Raw genomic sequence first — 23,550 nt, 5'->3', positions numbered from 1 at the left:
GGATGTGAAGGCACCCTTGATTGACTTGACAATTATGACCTCTGGTTTGTGTGCCCAGAATATTCACCCTTATGGCATATTGGAGGGCTGCTGACATTATCACTTTGACCCATCTTGAGTTAGTCATGAGGGAGGAAGAAATTTTGGAGGAACAGGGGTGGTAGTAGTTAGGGAAAGAAACTGATTAGAAGCACCTGGCAAACAAAACTGTTTCTCAGTATGATAAAGTGAATGGATTGTGGGCTACAAACGCTACTCTCAATGATACTAGAGCAGAATTTTGTTATAATTTAGAGAACTCTCACCAGTGGCGTTTGGAGGTTATGTTCACTACCAATGTTGAAGCATAAAATGCATTGTGTAACTTGAGAAAATCTATTAAATGTCAAGGACTTTCAGATTGATTTTGGCAGCTGGTCCTGCCCTTAACCGAAATAAGAGGTCACTTAACACTTCACCTCTAAGCTGAGTGAATGCTTTACTATTCAGCAACACATGCATTGATTGTGATTTCTAAATGGGAGCAATATGCGAGAGGTTTTAATACAAAAACAGAACAAAGCTGATGCAGAAGATGTGAAATTTTCAGAAAGGTCAGACAGCATCTGTGGAGAGGGAAACCATTTCCATACATAAGCTACCAGCCCAGAGTATTTCCAGCATTTTCTATTTCTTTTGCCTAAAATTTTAAATTGGAGCGAATTTGAACTTCTTTTTGTTTGCTATTGCTCCCCGAGTTATACTTCAATGCCATTCTTATTTCTCATGGTTTTGATTCAAAACCTTGGTTTTAAATCTGAGGGTTTTTGATGCATGTTCTGAATATCTGATGCTACTTTAAACTGAAGTAGTAAAAGTATTGTTTTTATGATGTATTTCTTTTGCTTTTGGAAGTGAAGCCATAATTTTGTACTAAAAAAATAGTTAATTTGAACTGCTGTTTGTTTGCTTGAGCCTTGAAGCAGAAGGCTAGAGTTGCTGTATCTGACACAGTCTTGAGCCTAGAAGTATTTGGGCTGACTTTTATAAATTTGCAAGATTAGGTTGTGAACATTGCGAAGAGATACAATATCTTGCAGATATATTTATTCGTGTAAACATTTTTTTTTTAAAAAGAGTCACCTCTACAAAAATAGATACCTGCACCCTAATGGTTAGAGAATTATCTGTTTAGGAGCTTATGTTAATGCAAACCATTTCTGAAAAGTCTGGCTACTTTAGAATTGTTTTACTATAATTAAGGATAGTCAAGTTTGAAATGTTCAAAATCAATTAAATTTACAGTGGTAGTGACTTGTTTTGTGTTCAATTTTCTTGTTAATGCTCACCGTATCACGATGACATCCTGCAGATTACATGCTTTTTCACATTCTTTTAGGTAAGGAAGGTGTACTTTATGATAATGAAGCACAAAATCAATCTGTTCACTTCATGAAATTAAATATTACTTGAATAGAAATGCATGAATTGATGTACTGTGTGTAGAAGAGTGGTCTGCTGAGCCACAAATGAAAAATTATTCCTTTTAATGCTTAAAATGGAAGGGTGCTTTGGCAACATACCTTCCTATTATTCTGTTTGTCATAAATCAAGTATTACATGTTTTTAAACTAACTTTTTGCTGTTTCCTTAATGCTGGCCGATTAGCATTCACTCCCTACGACACTCAATTAGCATGCCTGCTATGAGGTACTGTATATGCATTGAAATAAAATTTTATGGCTAATTCATTGTCTAAGTTTTAGCACATTTGTAGTCCTCAGACTCTATGGAATGATATTTGAACTTTGTTTTCCACTTTGAATGTTGACTTGATCATGTTCTCGTGGCTTTTGCTGATTTGAAATTTGTGGTTTCATTGTGGGAATGGTAGAGATGAACTTTCGGTATTGAGCGATATACAAATGGACTTTCTCGTCATGGGAATTTGTGGTTTTGTTTTTCCTTTTTAACAACTGGTTATTTTCAGTGTTGAGATATTAATGTAGAATGAACAAAGGTTCTTCACTTTTTGCATTGACATTATTGGGTCAGTTTTGGTTATTTTGAACAAAAATGTAGTGTTCAGAGCAACTGTCAGTGAAGCTGACAATGTTTTTCTGTCTGAAGGTTGTGTTGTTAGCTTGGTCATCATTTATGATATTTTTACTGTGGTGTCCAGATGTTGCCCTTGCCTTGAGGACAGAGCAGCATGTTGCCTTGTATCCAGAGGAATATAACTTCCCTTAATTGGTAGATTTGATTAACCAGCATTATCCCATTCTTAGGCCCTGCCAGATAATCAATTTATGTACAGCTTTGCAGCTTCTCAATTTATTTTTGGCATGGTTTTTCATGGATGGGAGAGGGGACAAGTTTTACTTTTGATAATGGGACAGTTGGATGATCTGACGACACTGCACTTGTGCAAAGCCTCAGCTGTACAGTGCAATTGAGTGGCAAGATCCAGGTAGATGTCAAAATGTGGCGCTGGAAAAGCACAAAGTCAGGCAGCATCAGAAGAGCAGAGGAGTTGACGTTTCGGGCATAAGGAATGCTGATGAAGGGCTCATGCCTGAAACATCGACTCCCCTGCTCCTTGGATGCTATCTGACATTCTGTGCTTTTCCAATGCCACACTTGTTAACTCCGATCTTCAGCATCTGCAGTCCTCACTTTCTCCAGGTCTAGGTAGATGCTCAACTGAAGTTAAGTCTTCTACTGTGTGGAAGAAAAAATATTCAGACCCAAGTTTCACACTGCTGTTCCTGGATGCTGTAGCAATGTTGATTTTGTTTCTCCTTTTACAAATATTGCAGCACACTATTTTTCCAGCAGGAGCTAGTATGGGATGTGGCAGTCTCAAGAAAAGACCAGAGGAATATGTCTTTAAGTTTTGCCAAATGTTATTTACCCCTAGTATTACTGAAGTATGACCAGGTTAAAAATGATCTTTTTAGAGTATATGTTTACTTTGCCTGAACAATTTTTGCATTGCACTACACTATTATTTGTGATTTCCTAATACATTTTCAAATGATTCAAGGATGTCATAGCATAGAATTCTGTCCTATGATGCTACCAAAGTTGATGTTATGTTGTTCTGTATCCGTTTTTCTGTTTGGTATCTTTTTTCCTGTTGGCTTTGCTGTAAATATCCTAGATCTAGACTGTTATCAAATGCTGGTTTAAAAAATAATTCAAGATAGATCTGTCATTCTGCAATAGTTTTAGAAAACAAAGCTAAATTTGATTACTTTTAAAATATTATTGCTGTCTAAATGTGTCATTTTTGGTAACGAACACTTGTTTAAATCTTTATCTTTTTTACAGAAATTCACCAACTTTCAAGTCATTTGAAGATAGAGTTGAAAGCTTAAAGGTAGTGTGTATGTTCACATTTTTTGAAACTTTACTTGGGTTGGTGAATACAATCTTTAATACAAAGATTAAAAAATATAGCTTTGGGCAGTTAAAATTTAGAATGTCAGATCTTTCCAGTTCCTTTCTGCGCATGAACACTCCACATTTCTTTGGAAACCCAGAGGTTTTGTATGTGTATATATGGTCTATTTCATTTTTTCAAAATCTTCTGACTTACTAATATTTGGAGACCTTCTGCTTCAGATTTTTCCCTGAATATTGGTCACTGGGAAGATGGTTATGACCGAAAACAGCTCACGTTTTTATTTGGGTTTAGCAACTGAGAATATATCTTGCGCTGTTTGAGTGGAAAGGCACCTGTTGTGATGCTTCAGTGATGAGGACAATGGATATCTGGTTCTCACTATCTTAAAGATCATCTGCAAATCTTGCAGACCTCTGTACTACTAATGTGTCAATGGTCAAAAAAAGCAATTTTTTGTGGTGAGATGGGAAAATAGATTGTGGGTATTCTATAATGCAAGCTAATTGTAAAGGGACAATAAATAGAACTTTCAGTTTGGTGATTTTCAAAAAAACTATTCATTTTGAATTTTATAGGATTGCATTTTTAACATGAGTGCACTTTAGTAAATTGTCAAAGCATTATTTCAGTGTTTTGTATGTGTTTTTGGTTAATTGTAGATTATATTTTCATCTTTTTAATCTATATTCATTCGATTTTTCTCAGTCTAAGGTTGCAGGCAACAAGGAAGGAGGCGGCGATTTTGGGAATGTTCTAAACTCTGCAGCAAATGCAAGTGCCACAGAGGCCATTACAGAAGAGGTTTCAGATGTTCAAGAAGCTCATTAAGATGCTGCTTTAAAACTAGCTCTTCTTTGACACAGTATAAATCAAGCAAATGGTACTAGTTGCAAATAATGGCTTTTTTTCCCATTAGTTGTGTCTCTGTCTCATGACATTGTGTCTTGTATTTAACAGCTTACAAGATCTGGTCAGCCCCTGAATTACTACACTTTAAATTTGGATTTAATGTAAAACTACTTTGGTCCTCAGAAGCAAAAAAAAATGTTATGGTGAAAATACTTGGCTTAATGACTGTCCCAAACTCTTGCTCCAAGTTATACCAATGAAACGGTCTTGATTGGAATATTAAATTGAGATGCATTAAGCTTCCATTCCTGTTTTTCCAAAGAAAATTATTTCAAACTGTTGAAATGGATAGCATTAGTTTGTAGACAGACATGCAAGCAATGACTCAGCTCAAAGTGAATGTGTATTTTTTGTTAGATTACTCTAAAATTAGATGCCTATTAAATACAATGTGAAAGCTTTTTCTTTACTTTTTGGAAATGTTATTTGTTCAAGCTATAAGGTAACAAGACATCTTTGTAGGAAATGCCACAGTCTGAATGGCATCCTCTTCAGATGTGGAATTCAGTATGTTTTTTTTGCTCAAATAGAGACCACCTCATCTGGTTTTCACTTTCGTACCTGGCGAAGTATTTTCTTGCACAAGTGCTCAGTTCTGTGATTTAAATCTGTTCATATCTGAGAGGTGGTTGTAAATGTACACTCACTCCTCATTTTAATGCATGTTGGCAGTTAGCAGCATTTAAGGTTCAGAATTTTGGGGTCTGAGTTTGATGACCAAATGAATGGATGGCATTGATTAAAAGATGTTGCATTAGTGCATATTTGAAATATTTGAGGTTAGAGTTTAATGTTAACATTGTACAAGGATAATTTTGGTTTTGTTCACTTGGCTGGATGAAATGCTGTACAGTCCCAGCTGTCTTGATATGTTTTAAAAAAACTTTTAATAAAGATTGCTGATGGTAAAATGTTCATTGTGAAATGTTTTGTCTCACTAGAATTGATTGGAACTTAACCCACTGTATTAAAGCAATATTTCACTTATTGCTCATGTGTAAAGTTGTATTAATGGAAATATAAAAGTTTTATTTTAAACTTCATCAAAAATGACCATATTTCAATATGCAAGCTTCCCACACTAAACAATTTAAACCCTGAGTAAGTGTTCTACAATTTCTACATTGGTTGTCATCTGATTTGCTGCAAGTAATTGGGGTGATCTGGCACAAGGAAGTGCAATCCAATGGGTTAAATACAGCACATTTAAATGACAGGTACCTCTCAGGGGCATTAATTTTATTTAGAATCAAAACAATTTAAAGAGCCAAGAAATGTTTCAACTTTATCAGTTTATCTGTTGAGTGATGGAGGAAAGACACATGAATGTTTTGCAACTGTGTATTAAGGATTCGATAGAAATTCAGTGGGAATCTCAGACTAGGAAAGTGAGCCAATTAATCATTCCAGATGACAATTGAATGTGTAGAAACTCTGGGATTACAAATCTTTTTTTTCATTTAAATTTGGTCAAGTGTTTAAAGTACCAGTCATATTGCTGCTTGAATACTAGTTTTGGTCAGTAAGAAAATCTGGAGAAGATCTTATAAAGATAATCCATGAAATCTTTTACCTCCTCTCCACTTTACCTCTTGCAGGAGTTTTACAGAACTAAAGGATTTCAGTAAACATTGATGAAAGAATTTTAAATCTGCAATATTGCCTGAGATGAAATTGCAATAATATGACCTGGAATGCTGGCTTATATGTGGAAAAAATATAAATTTGAAACATCTTAGCTTTACTACTCATGTTATATAACTGAAACCCTTTTATCCCCGTACCACTTTTTTGTAGTAAAGATCTGCTACACTTAATGCAGTCCTTGACATCTTGATATTGGTGCCCAAAAGTGAACACACTAATTGAGGACTAACCACTGTTGCATAAAGATTGATACCTTGTTTTCACAAAAATGGTCAGACTTCATCTTTAATCTTATGCTTAGCTGACACAAGTGAGTCACTTGGTGAAACCAGCTCCAATTTTTACATTTTTCAAATGTAAAAGTTTGAGCTGCAAAAGACTAACGTACAAATGGCGTAGTTTTATCGTGCAAATAAATGCGGTCGATAATTAGCTCCAAAGCAACAGCGTGTGTTAATCGTAGTGCCTTTTATATTGTTTGGGGGGAATGAGTAGGTGGGGGAGGTGCAAACAGATCTATTTTTAATTCATGTGATATGGGTGTTGGCTGAGCCAGCATTTATTGCCCATGCTTAGCTGCCCTTGAGATAATGGTGCTGAGCTGTCTTGAATCACTGCAGTGCATTTCTTTTCGTAGATACACCCATAAATTGAGCAAAATAACAATGAAGAAAATAATGGCAGGAGGTCACAGAGTGAAATCCTCCAGGTTTGTTTCTTTCTTCACTTTAAATTGGGGGAAAAAAATTACATACCATTCCACTATTTAACAATGAAAGAGAATTCAGGAAATTATCCATCATTTTGTTCAACATCTATTGTTAGGAAATTGCTAGTATCTATGATTAATGATAAAGTGACAATACACTTTAAATTTTGATTTGATCAGAGAATCAGCAAGGACATGCTTGGTGAACTTGATCAACTTTTGAGGTGGTGACAAAAGTAGTGGACAAAAATTGATGCCACTTTGACTTTCAGAAGCAATTCAATTGCTATCTAAAGTTAAAGCTCATGGCATTCAAGTTAGTGACTTGGTTAGGTAACAGGCTGGGTAGCAGGAGGTAGAAGATAGGGATGGTGATCAGGTATTCTAAGTGACAGACTAGCCAGTAACTTGCTGAAATGAGGATTTTGAGAACCACCTATCCAAATTTACAAATTACACTTGTACAATATGTATTTGTAATGCCAAGGCATACAAAGCCATGAGCCAGCTGTTGGAAAGTTGGATGCAGTAGTTAGGTACTTAATCTTGTCTGATGCAGATTTGATAGGGCAAAGGACCTTTTTAGCATAGATGTAGAACATTACAGTGCGGTACAGGCCCTTCAGCCCTCGATATTGCGCCGACCTGTCATACCAAAATCTGAAGCCCATCTAACCTACACGATTTAATGTACATCCATATGCTTGTCTAATGACTATTTAAATATATTTAAAGTTGGCGAATCTACTACCGTTGCAGGTAAAGCATTCCATTCCCCTACTACTCTGAGTAAAGAAACTACCTCTGACATCTATCCTATATCTATCACCCCTCAATTTAAAGCTATGCCCCCTCGTGCTCGCCGTCACCATACTTGGAAAAAGGGTCTCCCTGTCCACCCCATTTAACCCTCTGATTATCTAATGTCCTAGTAAAGTCACCTCGCAACCTTCTCTCTAATGAAAACTGCCTCAAGTCCCTCAGCCTTTTGTCATAAGACCTTCCCTCCATACCAGGCGATATCCTAGTAAATCTCCTCTGCACCCTTTCCACATCCTCCTTATAATGAAGTGACCAGAATTGTACACAATACTCCAAGTGCTGCCTCACCAGAGTTTTGTACAGCTGCAATATAACCTCATGGTTCTGGAACTCGATCCCTCTATTGATAAAAGCTAAAACACTGCCTTCTTAACAACCTGTCAACCTGGGTGGCAACTTTCAAAGATTTGTGTACATGGACACAGATCTTCTGCTCATCTACACTACCAAGAATCTTGCCATTAGCACAGTACTTTGCATTCCGGTTACCCCGACCAAAGTGAATCACCTCACACTTGTCCGCGTTAAGCTCCATTTGCTACCTCTCAGCCCAGCTTATCTATGTCTCTCTGTAACGTACAACATCCTTTGTCACTATCCACAATTCCACCAACCTTGGTGCAGTCTGCAAATTTACTAATCCACCCTTCTACGCCCTCATCCAGGTCATTTTTATAAATGATAAACAGCAGTGGACTCAACACTAACCCTTGCGGTACACCACTATGATAAGAATTTCTATGACAAGCAAAAGATGGCAGAGGAGAGAGACATCTGAAATAAAATAGTAAATGCTGGAATTACTCAGCAGATCTGACATCTTTGGAGAGAAAGCAATTAATATTTCAGATTGATATGAATGTTCTGATTTAAATAATCTGTTTCCTTCATTATACATGTTGCCAGACCTATAGTTGTGACATGCAAGGACTTGGAGGCCTTAGGTGTAGGTGTCATTGACACCATAAAATTGGTGAGAGATTGAGGACTGAATAGATGGGTTAAATTGGCAGGTTACAATATTAACAGCTGAGAGACTGCCTACTCTGAACCTCAAAAGAATAAATAGGACTCCTTCACACTTGTTAATAGCATGTCAATGTGTCCAAACAGACGTGAGGATTAAAGTACACTGATCATTGAAACATTATGGCCACAAAATGAAAATTGTCTAAAAGTCAAATAAGATCTTAAGAAGGGTCACTGGACCTGAAACATTGGGTCTGATTTCTCTCCACTGGTACTGCCAGACCGGAGCTTTTTCCAGCAATTTGTTTTTGTTTCTTATTTTCAGCGTCCGCAGCTTTCATTTTTTAAAATTAAATAACGTGGACCTGCCTGTGAAGATTTATACCAAGATTGCAGAGTAATGCTCCAGGAATACAAAACCCTAGCTAAACCGTACCTGGAATACAGATCTGGACATCACACCTTTAGTAGTTTTGAGGGAAATTACGTCCAGTTTTGCCAACATTTTACCTAACAACCTTGATTTAAAATGAGATTGCACAAATTTTGGTTGTATTCCTTGATGTTTAGAAAGATGAAAGGTAGTTTGATCAAACTTTGAGATATTAAAGGGCAAAGAGTAGGTTATGAAAGAAATTCTATTAATAGGCATTCTAGGCTGGGCAGATGTACAAATTAAAGTCAAGACTTAGAAGTGGTGTTAGGAAACAAAAATAATTCTAGTCATAGTCATGCAGCATAGAACAAATCTTTGGGTCCAACTAGTCCATGCTGACCATTCCCAAATTAAACTAGTCCCACCTGCGTGCATTAGCCTATATCCTTCCAAACCTTTTCTATTCATGTTCTGATCCAAACGTCTCTTCAACGGTCTCACTACTGTATCCACCACTTCCTCTGGCAGTTCATTCCACACACTAACCACTTTTTTTTAAAAAAAAGTTGCCCTTTGGTCTCTTGTAGAACTTCCTCCTCTCACCTTAAAAATATGCCCCTGGCCTTTGAACTCCCTCGACCCTTGGGGAAAAGACCCTTGCTATTAACTTTATCTATTCCTTTCATGATTTTATAAACCTCTGTAAGGTTACCCCTCAACCTCTTACACTCCAGGGGGAAAAAAGTCATGGTTTATCCAGCTTTTCTTTAATAACTCAAACCTTCAATTCCTGGCAACGTCATGGTAAATCTTTTCTTAACCTTCTACAATTTAATAATGTCCTTTCTATAGCAGGGCAATCAGAACTGTACACAGCACTCCAGAAGAGGCCTCAATGTCCTCTATAATCTCAACTATTTTTCCACTTGGTGAGGTTGTTGAATTTCTTTTCTCTGGTATTGTAGTTCGAACTCTCTGCTTATGCTTTGAACATTCGTTACCTTCCTGACCCTATGGTTTTGTCGCGGAGAGAGGACCTCTCCTCTTACACTTGCTGCAAAAAGTGCAAGGTGCTGTTGTCGCCATAGGTCTTTGCTTCTGGTAGCACTATTTGTATGGGGAAATGACCACAGTTTCTTAATGGTGAACAACAGGATATTGCAATAAGTAAAATGTAGGATAATTGCAAAAAATGGTGATTCCCCCCCCAAAAAAAACACACAATATAATTGTTTTTCAGTGGTGTTGGAAATGCAGAAAAAAGATCCCAAGAGACAATCAGTGGTCAGCTGCTGCAAGTTTTTAAAGTTCTGGACACTGGGCAGTTTTCGATACATCATCCTGCTGCATGGAGCTCACTGATACATTCCATTTCACAGTGTCACCAAGGGGAATACAGCCTGATCGCAGAACTTTAACTCAAGTAACAATATACCAAGAAAAAAAAGACTTGCTAACTTCTTTTGTCATAACCGTCACGTATTGTTTAGAACATCTCCCACGAGCCCAGTTCTGGTTCTAAGTTGATAACAACTGTTAAACCAATTAATCTTGCCGCCACAGCCGACTGTTCTCCACGACGTACTGAATCACTCCTGATACATTGAACTTGATAGTTTATCTGCATTTTGGAAAATACATCAAATGCGTAAGATTACTGCCATATCCGATCAAGCAACATGAAACCATTCCAACTCATCACACCTCGGTGTCCAGGTTAAATTTTACCTGCCGTTGTGTATAGAGACCTCACATCTCAGTCCCGTCCACTTTAATTCCCATGTTTATGCTGGAGTTTTTAATAAAATTCTTAATTATTTTACCCCATTCTGCCGAATCTCGCCCCTTACCTATAGCTCAACTAAGCTACCACTAGAGGTCGATGTTTCCCCAGGAGCAGTAACAACATTTCCCGTTCCTATATTGTTTCCCAATGACAATCGTACATACTTTGCAACTTATACAACCAAAACATTCATGACCAAACTTTTATACACATAATCATAACGTACAGCCACTGCATAGAAATGATATTAAACATTTTGAGTTAATATTTATTTGTCTATTTTCCTGCAGAACTGAAAATCTCTGTTCCCCAGTGTTTCACAATATCATGTTTATCTCTTCCAGCTTTAATTTCTTTCTCCCTTAATATACCACCTGTTGTCACAATTCATCTTCACTCTTTGTTTGATTTGATTTATTATTGGCTCACTTACCGAGATACGGTGAAAAATATTATTTTGTGTGCTAATTGGACTGATCACAACCGTACAGAGTTGAAAGGTGTGGCACAAGAAAAGCACAGCAGGCCAGGCAGCATCCCAGGAGCAGGAGATTCCTTATTTCAGGCATCAGCCCCTGAATTGTCAACTCTCCTGCTCCTCTGAATCTGCTTGACCTGCTGTGCTTTGCCAGCGCCACACGTTTCGACACTGACATTCCAGCATCAAGGTATGAGAGCAGAATAAAGAATGTAGTATTACAGCTACAAAGAACGTGCAGAGAAAGATAAATTTTAATATGAGAGATCAGTACGTAGGTTGGATAACACTTCTTAAATTTGGATGTGTTTTCAAACTTTTATGTCCCAGTCATGTGCTTTGTAATTTTTAAAAAATGTTCCTTCCAGCAATTATTTCCTTTATCTTGTCATCGAAATGTGAATTGTTACAGCACAGAATGAGGCTATTCAGCCCATCATAGCTGTCATGTTCTTCCTTATCTTTCTCTTTCTTTCTGGCCCTTGCTTGTTCCTGTTGCCCTTCACTCGCTTACATCTGCCTCCTCTTTCTTTCCATTTGAGTGCCCTCAAACTTTCCATTTTCTTCTTTCCCAGCTTTCTCTTTCATAGTTCACTTGTGCTTCCCATCTCTTCTGCTGTAACTATCCTTTCTGTCCTCTCCTCAGTCTTCTGCTTCTGTCCTTCTTCACAGTCTGCTGCTTTGTGTTTATCTACGATTTATTGCCAACAATCCTATGATCTTCTTTGATGCACCATCCTGTTTGTCCCACCCTGAATCGAATGCTGCTTTGTTTAGTAGTAAAGCTCTCACAGCATTTGAAATACATGCCTGCATTTGAATAAGGTATACCGAAGAGGAGTCAGACTGATCTAGAAAGCAGAAATTGCTGGAGAAACTCCTCAGGTATAGAACATAGAACATAGAAGGATACAGCGCAGTACAGGCCCTTCGGCCCTCGATGTTGCGCCGACCGAATCCTACCTAACCTATACTAGCCCAATAACTTCCAAATGCCTATCCAATGCCCGCTTAAATGACCATAAAGAAGGAGAGTTCACCACAATGTAGAGAGAAAATAGAATTAATGTTTTGGGTCCAGTGACCCTTCTTCAGAACTAGAACTAGAAGCTCTGCTTCCCGTTGCACAGATGCTGTCAGACTTGCGAAGTTACTCCAGCAATGTTTTTACCGTTTATTGTTATTTTGAAGATGAAGATTAGATTCCCTACAGTGCGGGAACAGGCCCTTTGGCCCAACAAGTCCACACTGACCCTCCGAAGAGCAACCACTCCCCTACATTTACCGCTGACTAATGGGCACTATGGGCAATATAGCATGGCCAACTCACCTAACCTGCACATCTTTGGATTGTGGGAGGAAACTGGAGCACCCAGAGGAAACCCATGCAGACACAGGGAGAATGTACAAACTCCACACAGTCGCCTGATGTGGGAATTGAACCTGGGTCCCTGGCGCTGTGAGGCAGCAGTGCTAACCACTGTGCCACCCCACATATTTGGAAATGACTGAGACAACTATTTGATGCACACTGAAAGTACGGTCTGGCTTGCTTCTGCAAAACAGCAATGATCTGCCCAAAGAGGTGGCAAGGTCGCAAAGACCATTTGCTGAACTTGCAATTACAGTGACTAGTCTGCGTGGCGCTGTCTCTGGAGACTAGCAGCTCCAGCTCCAGTCCACGGGGATCCTCTTGGCTAAAGCACCATCTCGTTGTCTGGGAGGAACGGCCGGTGTCATGGCGACGGTGTGGAGCGGCCTGGGCCCCGCGGTCAAACAGGCGGCTGGCCGGGGAGGACGGCTGATCCAGCGGGATGTCCGAACCAGGTTCTCCTCGTCGGATGCTGAGAAGCGGAGCGGCTTTGCGGTCGCCTTCGAGCGGCACGCGGACCTGCAGCGACAGAGAGAGGCGGAGATCCCAGACCTGGGCGGGAGGAAGGTCAGTGACATGGGGGGGGGGACCTCCCCCTCCCCCGCCCCCCGCCCCGCCCCCGCCCCCTGCCCCGCCCCCCGCCCCCTGCCCCGCCCCCCGCCCCGCCCCCTCCCCCGCTCCCCCGCCCCCTCCCCCGCCCCCCCTTCCCCTCCCCCGCCCCCGCCCCCGCCCCGCCCCCGCCCCACCCCCGCCCCCGCCCCGCCCCCGCCCCCGCCCCCTCCCCCGCCCCCTCCCCCTCCTCCGCTCCCCCGCTCCCCCGCCCCCTCCTCCGCCCCCCCCTTCCCCGCCCCGCCCCCTCCCCCTCCCCCGCCCCCTCCCCCTCTCCCGCCCCCTCCCCCTCCCTCCATACCCCATCCCTCCCGCATTCCCCCATCCATCCCATACCCCCATCCCTCCTCCGCCTCTCCCCAGTCCCCCCCCCGTCCCTCCCCGTCCCTCCCCACCCCTCCCCTTCCCCCCCACCCCCCCAATCCCCCAATCCCCCCACCCCCCGTCCCCCGTCCCCGTCCCCCCTCCCCCGCCCCCGTCCCCCCTCCCCCGCCCCCGCCCCCGTCCCTGCCCCGCCCCCGTCCCTCCCCCGCCCCCGTCCCTCCCCCGTTCCCCCGTCCCTCCCCCGTTCCCCCGTCCCTCCCCCGTCCCTCCCCGTCCCTCCCCGTCCCCCGTCCCCCGTCCCTCCCCGTCCCCCGTCCCTTCCCCCGTCCCTCCCCCGTCCCTCCCCCCGTCCCTCCCCCCGTCCCTCCCCCGTCCCTCCCCCCGTCCCTCCCCCCGTCCCTCCCCGTCCCTCCCCACCCCTCCCCTTCCCCCCCACCCCCCCAATCCCCCAATCCCCCCCCCCCCCATTCACTCCCCACCCACCCCCCATTCCCCCCCACCCTTCCCTCCCATTTCCCCCCACCCTTCCCCCCATTTCTTCCCCCATTCCCCCCACCCTTCTCCCCCCACCCTTCTCCCCCCACCCTTCTCCATCCTCCCCCATCCTCCCCATCCTCCCCCATCCCCCCCATCCTTCCCCACCCCCCATCCATCCCCCCCATCCATCCGCCCCCCATCACCCCATCCAACCCCCCATCCCCCGCATCCACCCCCAGATCCCCTCCATTCCCCCCATCCATCCCCACATCCCCCCCATTCCGCCCATCCATCCCATCCCCGATCCCTCCCCCCATCCCATCCCTGATCCCTCACCCGCCATCCCATCCCCCATCCCATCCCCCATCCCATCCCCCATCCCTCCCCCCATCCCATCCCCCCATCCCATCCCCCCATCCCATCCCCCCATCCCATCCCCCATCCCCCCCATCCTTCCCCCCCATCCATCCCCCCCATCCATCCCCCCCATCCATCCCCCCCATCCATCCCCCCCCATCCATCCCCCCCATCCATCCCCCCCATCCATCCCCCCATCCACCCCCCCCATCCACCCCCCCATCCACCCCCCCATCCACCCCCCGCATCCACCCCCCGCATCCACCCCCCCATCCATCACCCCATCCATCACCCCCATCCCTCCCCCCATCCCTCCCCCATCCCACCATCCATCCCCCATCCCCCCATCCATCCCCCCTTCCCATCCATTCCCCCCCACCCTTCCCCCCCATTCCCCCCCACCCTTCCCCCATTCCCCCCTATTCCCCCCCACCCTTCCCCCCATTCCCCCCACCCTTCCCCCCATTCCCCCCACCCTTCCCCCCATTCCCCCCCACCCTTCCCCCCATTCCCCCCACCCTTCCCCCCATTCCCCCCCCACCCTTCCCCCCATTCCCCCCCACCGTTCCCCCCATTCCCCCCCACCCTTCCCCCCCACCCTTCCCCCCATTCCCCCCCACCCTTCCCCCCATTCCCCCCCCCTTCCCCCCATTCCCCCCCCACCCTCCCCCCCCATTCCCCCCCACCCTTCCCCCCATTCCCACCACCCTTCACCCCCATTCCCCCCACCCTTCCCCCCACCCTTCCCCTCCCATTCCCCCCTTCCCCTCCCATTCCCCCCCTTCCCCCCTTCCCCCCTTCCCCATCCCTTCCCCCCCACCCTTCCCCACCCCTTCCCCCCCACCCTTCCCCACCCCTTCCCCCCACCCTTCCCCCCCACCCTCCCCCACCCTCTCCCACCCTCCCCACCCTCCCCCATCCTCCCCCAACCCCCATCCCCCCATCCTCCCATCCTCCCCCATCCCCCCATCCTCCCCCATCCCCCCATCCTCCCCCATCCTCCCCCATCCTCTCCATCCCCCCATCCTCCCCCACCCACCCATCCTCCCCCACCCACCCATCCTCCCCCACCCCCCCATCCTCCCCCACCCCCCGCCATCCTTCCCCACCCCCGCCATCCTTCTCCACCCCCGCCATCCTTCCCCACCCGCCATCCATCCCCCCATCCATCCCCCCCCATCCATCCCCCCCCATCACCCCATCCAACCCCACATCCCCCCTCATTCCCCCCATCCATCCCCACATCCCCCCATCCCTCCCCCACATCCCATCCCCAATCCCTCACCCCATCCCATCCCCGATCCCTCCCCCCCATCCCTCCCCCCATCCCTCCCCCCCATCCCTCCCCCCATCCCTCCCCCCCATCCCATCCCCCCATCCCTCCCCCCCATCCCATCCCCCCATCCCATCCCCGATCCCTCTCCCCCCATCCCATCCCCGATCCCTCTCCCCCCATCCCATCCCCCATACCATCCCCCATCCCATCCCCCCATCCCATCCCATCCCCCATCCCACCCCCCATCCCACCCCCCATCCCATCCCCCATCCCATCCCCCATCCATCCCCCCCATCCACCCCCCCATCCTCCCCCCATCCATCCCCCCCATCCTTTCCCATCCCCCCATCCTTCCCCATCCCCCCCATCCTTCCCCATCCCCCCCATCCTTTCCCATCCCCCCCCATCCTTACCCATCCCCCCATCCTTCCCCAACCCCCCCATCCTTCCCCAACCCCCCCATCCTTCCCCAACCCCCACATCCATCCATCCCCCCCAACCATCCCCCCCATCCATCACCCCCATCCCCCCCATCCATTCCCCCCTTCCCCCCCATCCATCCCCCCCTTCCCCCCCATCCATCCCCCCTTCCCCCCATCCATCCCCCCCTTCCCCCCATCCATCCCCCCTTCCCCCCCATCCACCCCCCCCTTTCCCCCCAACCATCCCCCATCCCCCCATTCCCCCATCCACCCCCCATCCACCCCCCTTCCACCCCCCTTCCACCCCCCTTCCACCCCATACCCCCCATCCACCCATACCCCCCATCCACCCCATTTCCCCCATCCCCCCCATCCCCCCCATCCACCCCATCCCCCCCATCCCCCCACCCCCACCCCCCATCCCCCCATCCCCCCCACCCCCACCCCCCATCCCCCCCAACCCCACCCCCATCCCCCATCCCCCCCACCCCACACCCCCCACCCCCCCACCCCCATCCCCCACCCCCCCCCACCCCCATCCCCCACCCCCCCCCACCCCCCACCCCCCACCCCCCCACCCCCCCACCCCCCCCCCACCCCCCCACCCCCATCCCCCCCCCCCCCCACCCCCCCACCCCCCCATCCCTCCATCCCTCTTCCATTCCTCTTCCATTCCTCTTCCTCCCCCCCACCCCTCTTCCTCCCCATCCTTCCCCTTCCCCCCATCCTTCCCCCCATCCTTCCCCCCACCCTTCCCCTTCCCCCCATCCTTCCCCTTCCCCCCCAATCCTTCCCCTTCCCCCCCATCCTTCCCCTTCCCATTCCCCCTCCCCCATTCCCCCTCCCCCATTCCCCCTCCCCCATTCCCCCTCCCCCATTCCCTCCCCATCCACCCATCTCTCCCCATCCCTCCCCAGACCCCGTCCCTCCCCATCCCTCCCCGACCCCCATCCCTCTCCACCCCATCCCTCTCCACCCCATCCCTCCCCACCATATCCCCATCCCTCCGTATATCCCCATCCCTCCCCCCATCCCTCCCCCAACCCCTCCCATCCCTCCCCAGACCTCCCCATCCCTCCCCACCCTTCCCCTTCTCCCCCCCCACATCCTTCCCCTCCCCCCGCATCCATCCGTCCCACCCCCTGTCCCTCCCCTGCATACCTTCTCCCCCCATACCCCCGTCCCTCACCCCCCCATCCCTTACCCCCAATACCCCCATCCCTCCCATAGTCCCATTCCCCCCCATTTCCCCACACCCCTCCTTTCCCCAACCCCGCGCACCCCCTGCTCCCCGCGCACCCCTCCTGTTCCCACGCACCCCCCCCCACAGCTGCTCGCTGCCCTGTCCCCTGCTCCCCCATCCCCAATCTTCTCAGCCATAAATACATAAAACGTTTGCTCAAAAAAGTCCTTCACACGCTTTTTACACATTCAAGCCTATGAAGACTCATTTAACTCAATTTTTGCTGAACTGTCATTTGAACAGACTACTACCAAAAGATGTCATTGAACCACCTGTGCTTGCTGAAGTCATGTCACTGTCCAGTAAATGGCTTCCCACGCTCCATTTCTCGAACATGAAGTCAGCATTCCCATGCCAAGCATTGAAAGCATGGTGACCTTGGAACCCAATTATTTTATACAGGATTCAAGGCATATTGTTTATCTCTGTCTTCTGGGATTTTTTAAATATCCCTTTTCCCACAGAGCAAGTAATTGAGTTGTTCTGCTAGATTTCTGCTATAGTTTGTCTTTGAGTCATTTTGCACCTTTCAGATCAATGAATGTCCAAGTAACAATTCCCACCAAGTCTTATTTAAACTGCTTTTACCCAGAGTGCATAGCTTATGAGAACTATAATTAAGTATAACAATGAAATTAAAGTGCACAGTCAGCGACAGTATTTGGGTTAATTATCAAGAAAACACAATGTAGAGAATTCTCAGGATAGTTAAACTGTGTTGGGTGGATTAATTGATGACAACTTGTTGTTTACTCATGACCTTTCAAATTTAGTCTTGCTGTCTGTTACTGCCTCATTTAACCTTTCTCAGCAAATACTTACTCTGTTGATATTACAGTTTAAGACATTGGTGCCCTGTAATCTCCAGTGTGAACATTTGAGCCGTTGACCTTGCAGTTAGGATAACTGAATCACATCTCGTGAAGTATGGCAAGAATTACATTGATAATGGGAAGAAAGTTAATCGCACTCTTTAGATGTATTTGACCTTGACCAACTTTGTAATGTCAGAAAGAAATTAATACATAGCTGCTGTTTGAATCATCAACTACTGCTTCGTGCATTTGGAAAAGCATGTCCTAGTTGAGACAGTCAGCATAGCTTTGTGTGGGGCAGGTCATGTCTTACTAACTTGATTGAACTTTTCAAGGAGGTGACAAAGGTGGTCGATGAGGGTAACTCAGTGAATGTTGTCTAGTAAGCCTTAGAAAGGCTTTCGACAAAAATCCTCATGGTAGGCTCATCCACAGGATTAAGATGCATGGGATCCATGGTGACTTGGCTGCTAGGATTCAGAATTGGCTTGCCCATAGAAAGCAGAGGGTAGTGGTGGAAGAGTGTTTTACTGGCTGGAGGTCCATGACTATTGGTGTTCCAAAGAGATCTGAATTGGAATGCTTGCTGTGCTTTGGGAGATCAAATGGTAGGGAAAAGTACACAGTGAATGGCAAGACACGAACAGGTTTGATGTACAGAGGGATCTTTGTGTTCAAGGCGACAGAGAAGACATATGGCATGCTTGTCTTTATTGGGTGGGGAATTGAGTAGAAGAGTCAGGATTATATGTTACAACTTTATAAGACTTCAGTTAGGCAACACTTAGAATATGCTTTCAATTCTGGTTGAAAGCATGTGGAGGCTTTGGAGAGGATGTAGAAGAGGTTTGCCATGATGCTACCTGGATTAGAGAGTATGAACTATAAGGAGAGGTTAGATAAACTCAGGTTGTTTTCTTTGGAACAGCAGAGGCTGAGGAGAATCTTGATAGAAATAAGCAAAATTATGTGATGTTTAGAATCTTTTTCCCAGAGTTGAAATGTCTAATACTTGGGGGCATGCATTTAAGGTCAGGAGGAAAGTTCAAAGGAGGTGTGATGGACAAGCTTTTTTTTACAGAAAATGGTAGAGTCTGGCTCCGTCAGGGGTGGTGTACATTAGGGGTGTTTAAGGGGCTTTTAGATTAGTGTGTGAATTTGTAAGGAATGGAGGGATATGGTCCATGAGCTGGCAGAAGGGATTAGTTTAGTTTATCGTCATGTTTAGCACAACATTGTGGGCCGCAGGGTCTGTTCCTGTGCTGTGCTGTTCTATGTTATGTTTTACTTGCGTTCATATTGTGCCATGAACATATAAAAGTCACTTCACAGGAACATTGCTACCTTCCTTTTACTTCATTTCTATTGCCTTTGTTGGCTTTCTCTGTACTCTCCAGTGTGAAAGTATTCTTCCTCAGCATAAACTGTGCATAGCACATCAAATAGTGTTGCCAAAGGTGAATATAAATTGCATAAAGTATTGTAATTAGTTATTTGGTAAATGCAACTCATGCCCAGGTCTCTTGTTTGCTTTGGTCGCGGCCTCATGACACTTGAGCTTGAGTTTTGAGTGCGCGATAGGTGACTCTACCATTTTCCCTCTTAACTAATCTTTAGCCAACAGCTGTTCAGTTCCAGTAATATTCATAATATTCCAATGATATATCTAACTTTCAAAGCTATAGGGTTATGTGAAACTTGAAATAGACAAGGTCTTTCCCCTGTGGTGAGGGAGTCCAAAACTAGAAGGTTTAAGGTGAGAGGGGAATGATTTAAAAGGGATCCAAGGGGCAACCTTTCCATGCAGAGGGTGGTGCACGTGTGGAATGAGCTGCTTGAGGAAGTGGTGGAAGCTGGTACAATTGCAACATTTAAAAGGCACCTGCTTGGGTATATGAATAGGAAGGATTTAGAGGGATATGGGCCAAATGCTGGCAAATGGGACTAGATTAATTTAGGATATCTGGTTGTCATGGATGAGTTGGACCGAAGAGTCTGTTTCCATGCTGTACACCTCTGACTCTTAACTGCTGGATAATGATTAATTTAGCTTGCTCATGACGACAGACTCAATACACCGAAGGACCTGTTCTGCTCTGTAAGACTCTATGACTTCAATGTGCATAGCTGTACACACAAATGCGCTCTTATGCATTTAAGAGGATATTTTCTGATTTTGAGGCCACCTTCACAAATCTATCCAAATCTGGTTCTAACCTGTTTCCCCTCTTTTAAGTTGATCCAACGCAGTTTGCCATTTGAATAAAAAGTGCTCAAATTCAGAAGCCGAGGACACCCCACTTATGAGTGGTTGATATTCTATTTTAAATCCCCTTTCTGATCTCTTGGTTAATTTCGCTTTAAAATTGTTTTTCAGTTTAACCCATAATCCCATTCTCTGTACTTTTTGAACATTCAGATCACTTTATGCAATTGTGCCAGATCCACAATGCCATACATTAATCTTCCTGTTACTGCACGATTTGAAACAGGAAAGCACTACAATTTATAATGGCAAAGAAACTATAACGAAAGCCACTAATGGAAAAATGGAGAGAATTGCAGAATTTTTTGTTCCAATCACCAGTAAAAATAAGGAAGATTAAAAGGAGAATGCAGATTCAGTGGTCCTAGCCTATCTGTCCATTGCAGGTAAGTTGGTATAATCTCGACTTTTGAAAATCCCTCTATTCCAAGATTCAAACCATTTGCAAAATGAGAAAGTGATTATCCTAGAACTTGAATGTACCATGTTGACACTGTCTAATCCAGAAAACAATCATGACTTACTGTTTAAAAACCGAGAAAACTATAGATGCTGCAAATCAGAAACAAAAACAGAAGTTGCTAGAAAAACTCAGCAGCTCTGGCAGCATCTATGCAGAGAAATCAGAGTTAACGTTTCAGGTTGAGTGACCTTTCGTCAGAACTGATCACTTACTGTTTTCTATCTTTGAGCCATTTTTTAAAATCCAATTTGGACATGAACATTTTTACTTCTCATTTCCTTCAGCTTCAGTTTTGTTAATCAGCCCCATGTGTGATACCTAGGTTCATTCTTCCTAAAATCCATGCAAACAACATTCAACCATATTCTTCTCATTGACCTTTGTTCATTCATCAAAAATTCAGTTAGAGTGGACAAACATGATCTGCCTTTCACAAATCCCTGGTTCTTCTCAATTAGCACAAATATCTCCAAACACAGATGCATTAGTTGTTCTGCTGACCTACAGATAGAAAGGATTTAAGTTCATGCTAGTGAACACCTGCCTCCGGCACTTTACCCCTGTGCTACTAAAATCAGGAATGCTGCTCAGGGTAGCATTGCAGAAATTGGGGAAATTCACAAATTTTGTGTATTCAAAGATTTTGTTATTTTTATATGATTGTGTTTTTGACATTAAATTTTTATTAAGTGTTAATTTGTGTAGTCATAGTGTCATGGAGTCATTCAGCACAGAAACAGATCCTTCAGTCCATGCTAACCATGATCCCAAACTAAACTAGTCCTACCTGCCTACACTTGGCCGATATCGCTCCAAGCATTTCTTAGTCATGTACTTATCGAAATATCTTTTATATATTGAAACTATATCTTCATCCACCGCTTCCTCTGGAAGTTCATTCTTCACACTAACCGCTCTAAATGTAAAAAAAATTGCCCCTTGTGTCTTTTTTAAATCTTTGTCCTCTCACCTTAAAAATGTGCCCGTTAATCTTGAAATCCACCACCCTAGGGAAAAGACACCTATTATTCACTTTATCTCCTGATGATTTTATGAACTTTTATAAGGTCACCCCTCAACTTCCCATGCTCCAGTGAAAAAAGTCCTAGCCTATCCAGCCTCTCTCTCTCTAACTCAAGCCCTCGTTTTCTGGCAGCATCCAGGTAAATTTCTTCTGAACCACTCCAGCTTAATAATATCCTTCTTATAATAGGGTGATCAGAACTGGACATGGTACTCCAGAAGAGGTCTCACCAACTTCCTGTACAATCTCAATATTGGAGCACTTGCAAGTCTTTGTAAACCTCAGTTTGCATACTCCATTATCTTTTAGATAAGATTTGTGTAAAGCATGACAAAAGCTTGGTGGCTTAGTGTTTAACACTGCTGCCTCATTGCGTCAGGGACCTGGGTTTGATTCCAGCCTCAGGCGACTGTATGTGTGGAGTTTGCACCTCCTCTCTGTGTCTGCGTCAGTTTTCTCCAGGTGTTCTGGTTTCCTCCCACAATCCAAAGATGTGCAGGTTAGGTGAATTAGTCGTGCTAAATTGCCCATAGTGCTCAGGGATGTGTAGATAATGTAGGGTAATGGCTCTGGGGAATACTCTTCAGAAGGACGGTGTGGACTTGTTGGACCGAAGGACCTGTTTCCACACTGTTGGAATTCTAATTCTAATCTTAATTGTTTATATTAAAACAGGAATTCATTCAAAAGGCAGCGAGATATTCTGATGTTGGGTGTGTTTGAATTTCTGTGGAATTATGAGCACATTAGAACTAGAAGACTTCACCTTTACTTGCCTTTGTGAACACATTAAGAACAATACTGTAGAAACTTGACAGTTTTACTACTGTTCCTAACACTACTTGCACAGTCAAGAGGGGTCAGGGAGTCCAGAACTAGAGGACATATGTTTAGGGTGAGAGGGTAAAGATATAAAAGAGACTACAGGGCAACTTTTTAAACACAGAGGGTGGTACGTGAATGGAATGAGCTGCCAGAGGAAGTGGTGGAGGCTAGTACAATTGCAACATTTAAGAGGCATTTGGATGGGTATATGAATAGGAAGTGTTTGGAGGGATATGGACCAGGTGCTGGCAGGTGGGACTAGGTTGGGTTTGGGGTATCTGGTCGGCATGGACGGGTTGGGTTTGGGGTATCTGGTCGGCATGGACGGGTTGGACTGAAGGGTCTGTTTGCGTGCTGTGACTCTAGTGTGGTGCTGGAAAAGCACAGCCGGTCAGGCAGCATCCAAGGAGCAGGAAAATTGGGGTTTCGGGCAAAAGCCCTTCAGCTTTTGTCCAAAACGTGGATTTTCCTCCTCCTCGGATGCTACCTGACCTACTGTGCTTTTCCAGCACCATTCTAATCCTGACTCTACTCTCCAACAGCTGCAGTACCCACAGTGGCAAGTCTGAGCAAAAGTGCATAAATTGCCAATTGTAGAGCCATAGTTGGAACACTAGAGGGAGTCTTGTTCTCTGATCTTCTACTGTCAAAACTATTTTCAATGTAATTTTATAGTCTCAAGTTGTCTTGTTAAAAACATCTTCCATATCCAGGTATCCTGAAGTTTACATTATGGTACACTAGGTTATCATTTTAGCCAAAGCACTGATGCATATTTTGTCTTTGTGTATTTATTTTCCTGATTATGTATTCTTCTTTGAAGAGAGTGGCACAAATTAGTGTATGGGCCCATAAGTGCTCCTAATCTTTTAGTACCTTTCCTATTTGATTCCCTTCATATGTAAACAGTGAATGTTTGCAGCCCAGTCGACATTGCAATTTGCACCAGTAAATTTTACTATTGAACAGAGTCCATTCTGCATACTTGCATCA

The 23,550-nt window shown here is 45.2% G+C and overlaps 1 protein-coding gene across 3 annotated transcripts in view; it reads left to right on the top strand.

Annotated features, from left to right (window-relative positions):
- The window catches only part of tpd52 (tumor protein D52), a 147,726-nt gene that overhangs the window by 46,708 nt on the left and 77,468 nt on the right, over nucleotides 1-23,550 (top strand). For 2 of the 3 annotated variants that reach the window (XM_060822802.1, XM_060822801.1), the window contains one exon: nucleotides 3,313-3,361. In XM_060822802.1, the coding sequence (XP_060678785.1) occupies nucleotides 3,313-3,361 (49 nt within the window). Of the gene's footprint in view, nucleotides 1-3,312; nucleotides 3,362-4,093; nucleotides 5,209-23,550 lie in introns of those variants that run through there. The other variant, XM_060822800.1, reaches the window with a different exon arrangement.

The sequence above is a fragment of the Hemiscyllium ocellatum genome, chromosome 4 (assembly GCF_020745735.1).
Source record: "Hemiscyllium ocellatum isolate sHemOce1 chromosome 4, sHemOce1.pat.X.cur, whole genome shotgun sequence".
Taxonomy (NCBI): domain Eukaryota; kingdom Metazoa; phylum Chordata; class Chondrichthyes; order Orectolobiformes; family Hemiscylliidae; genus Hemiscyllium; species Hemiscyllium ocellatum.
This window is presented reverse-complemented; position numbering and strand designations above follow the sequence as displayed.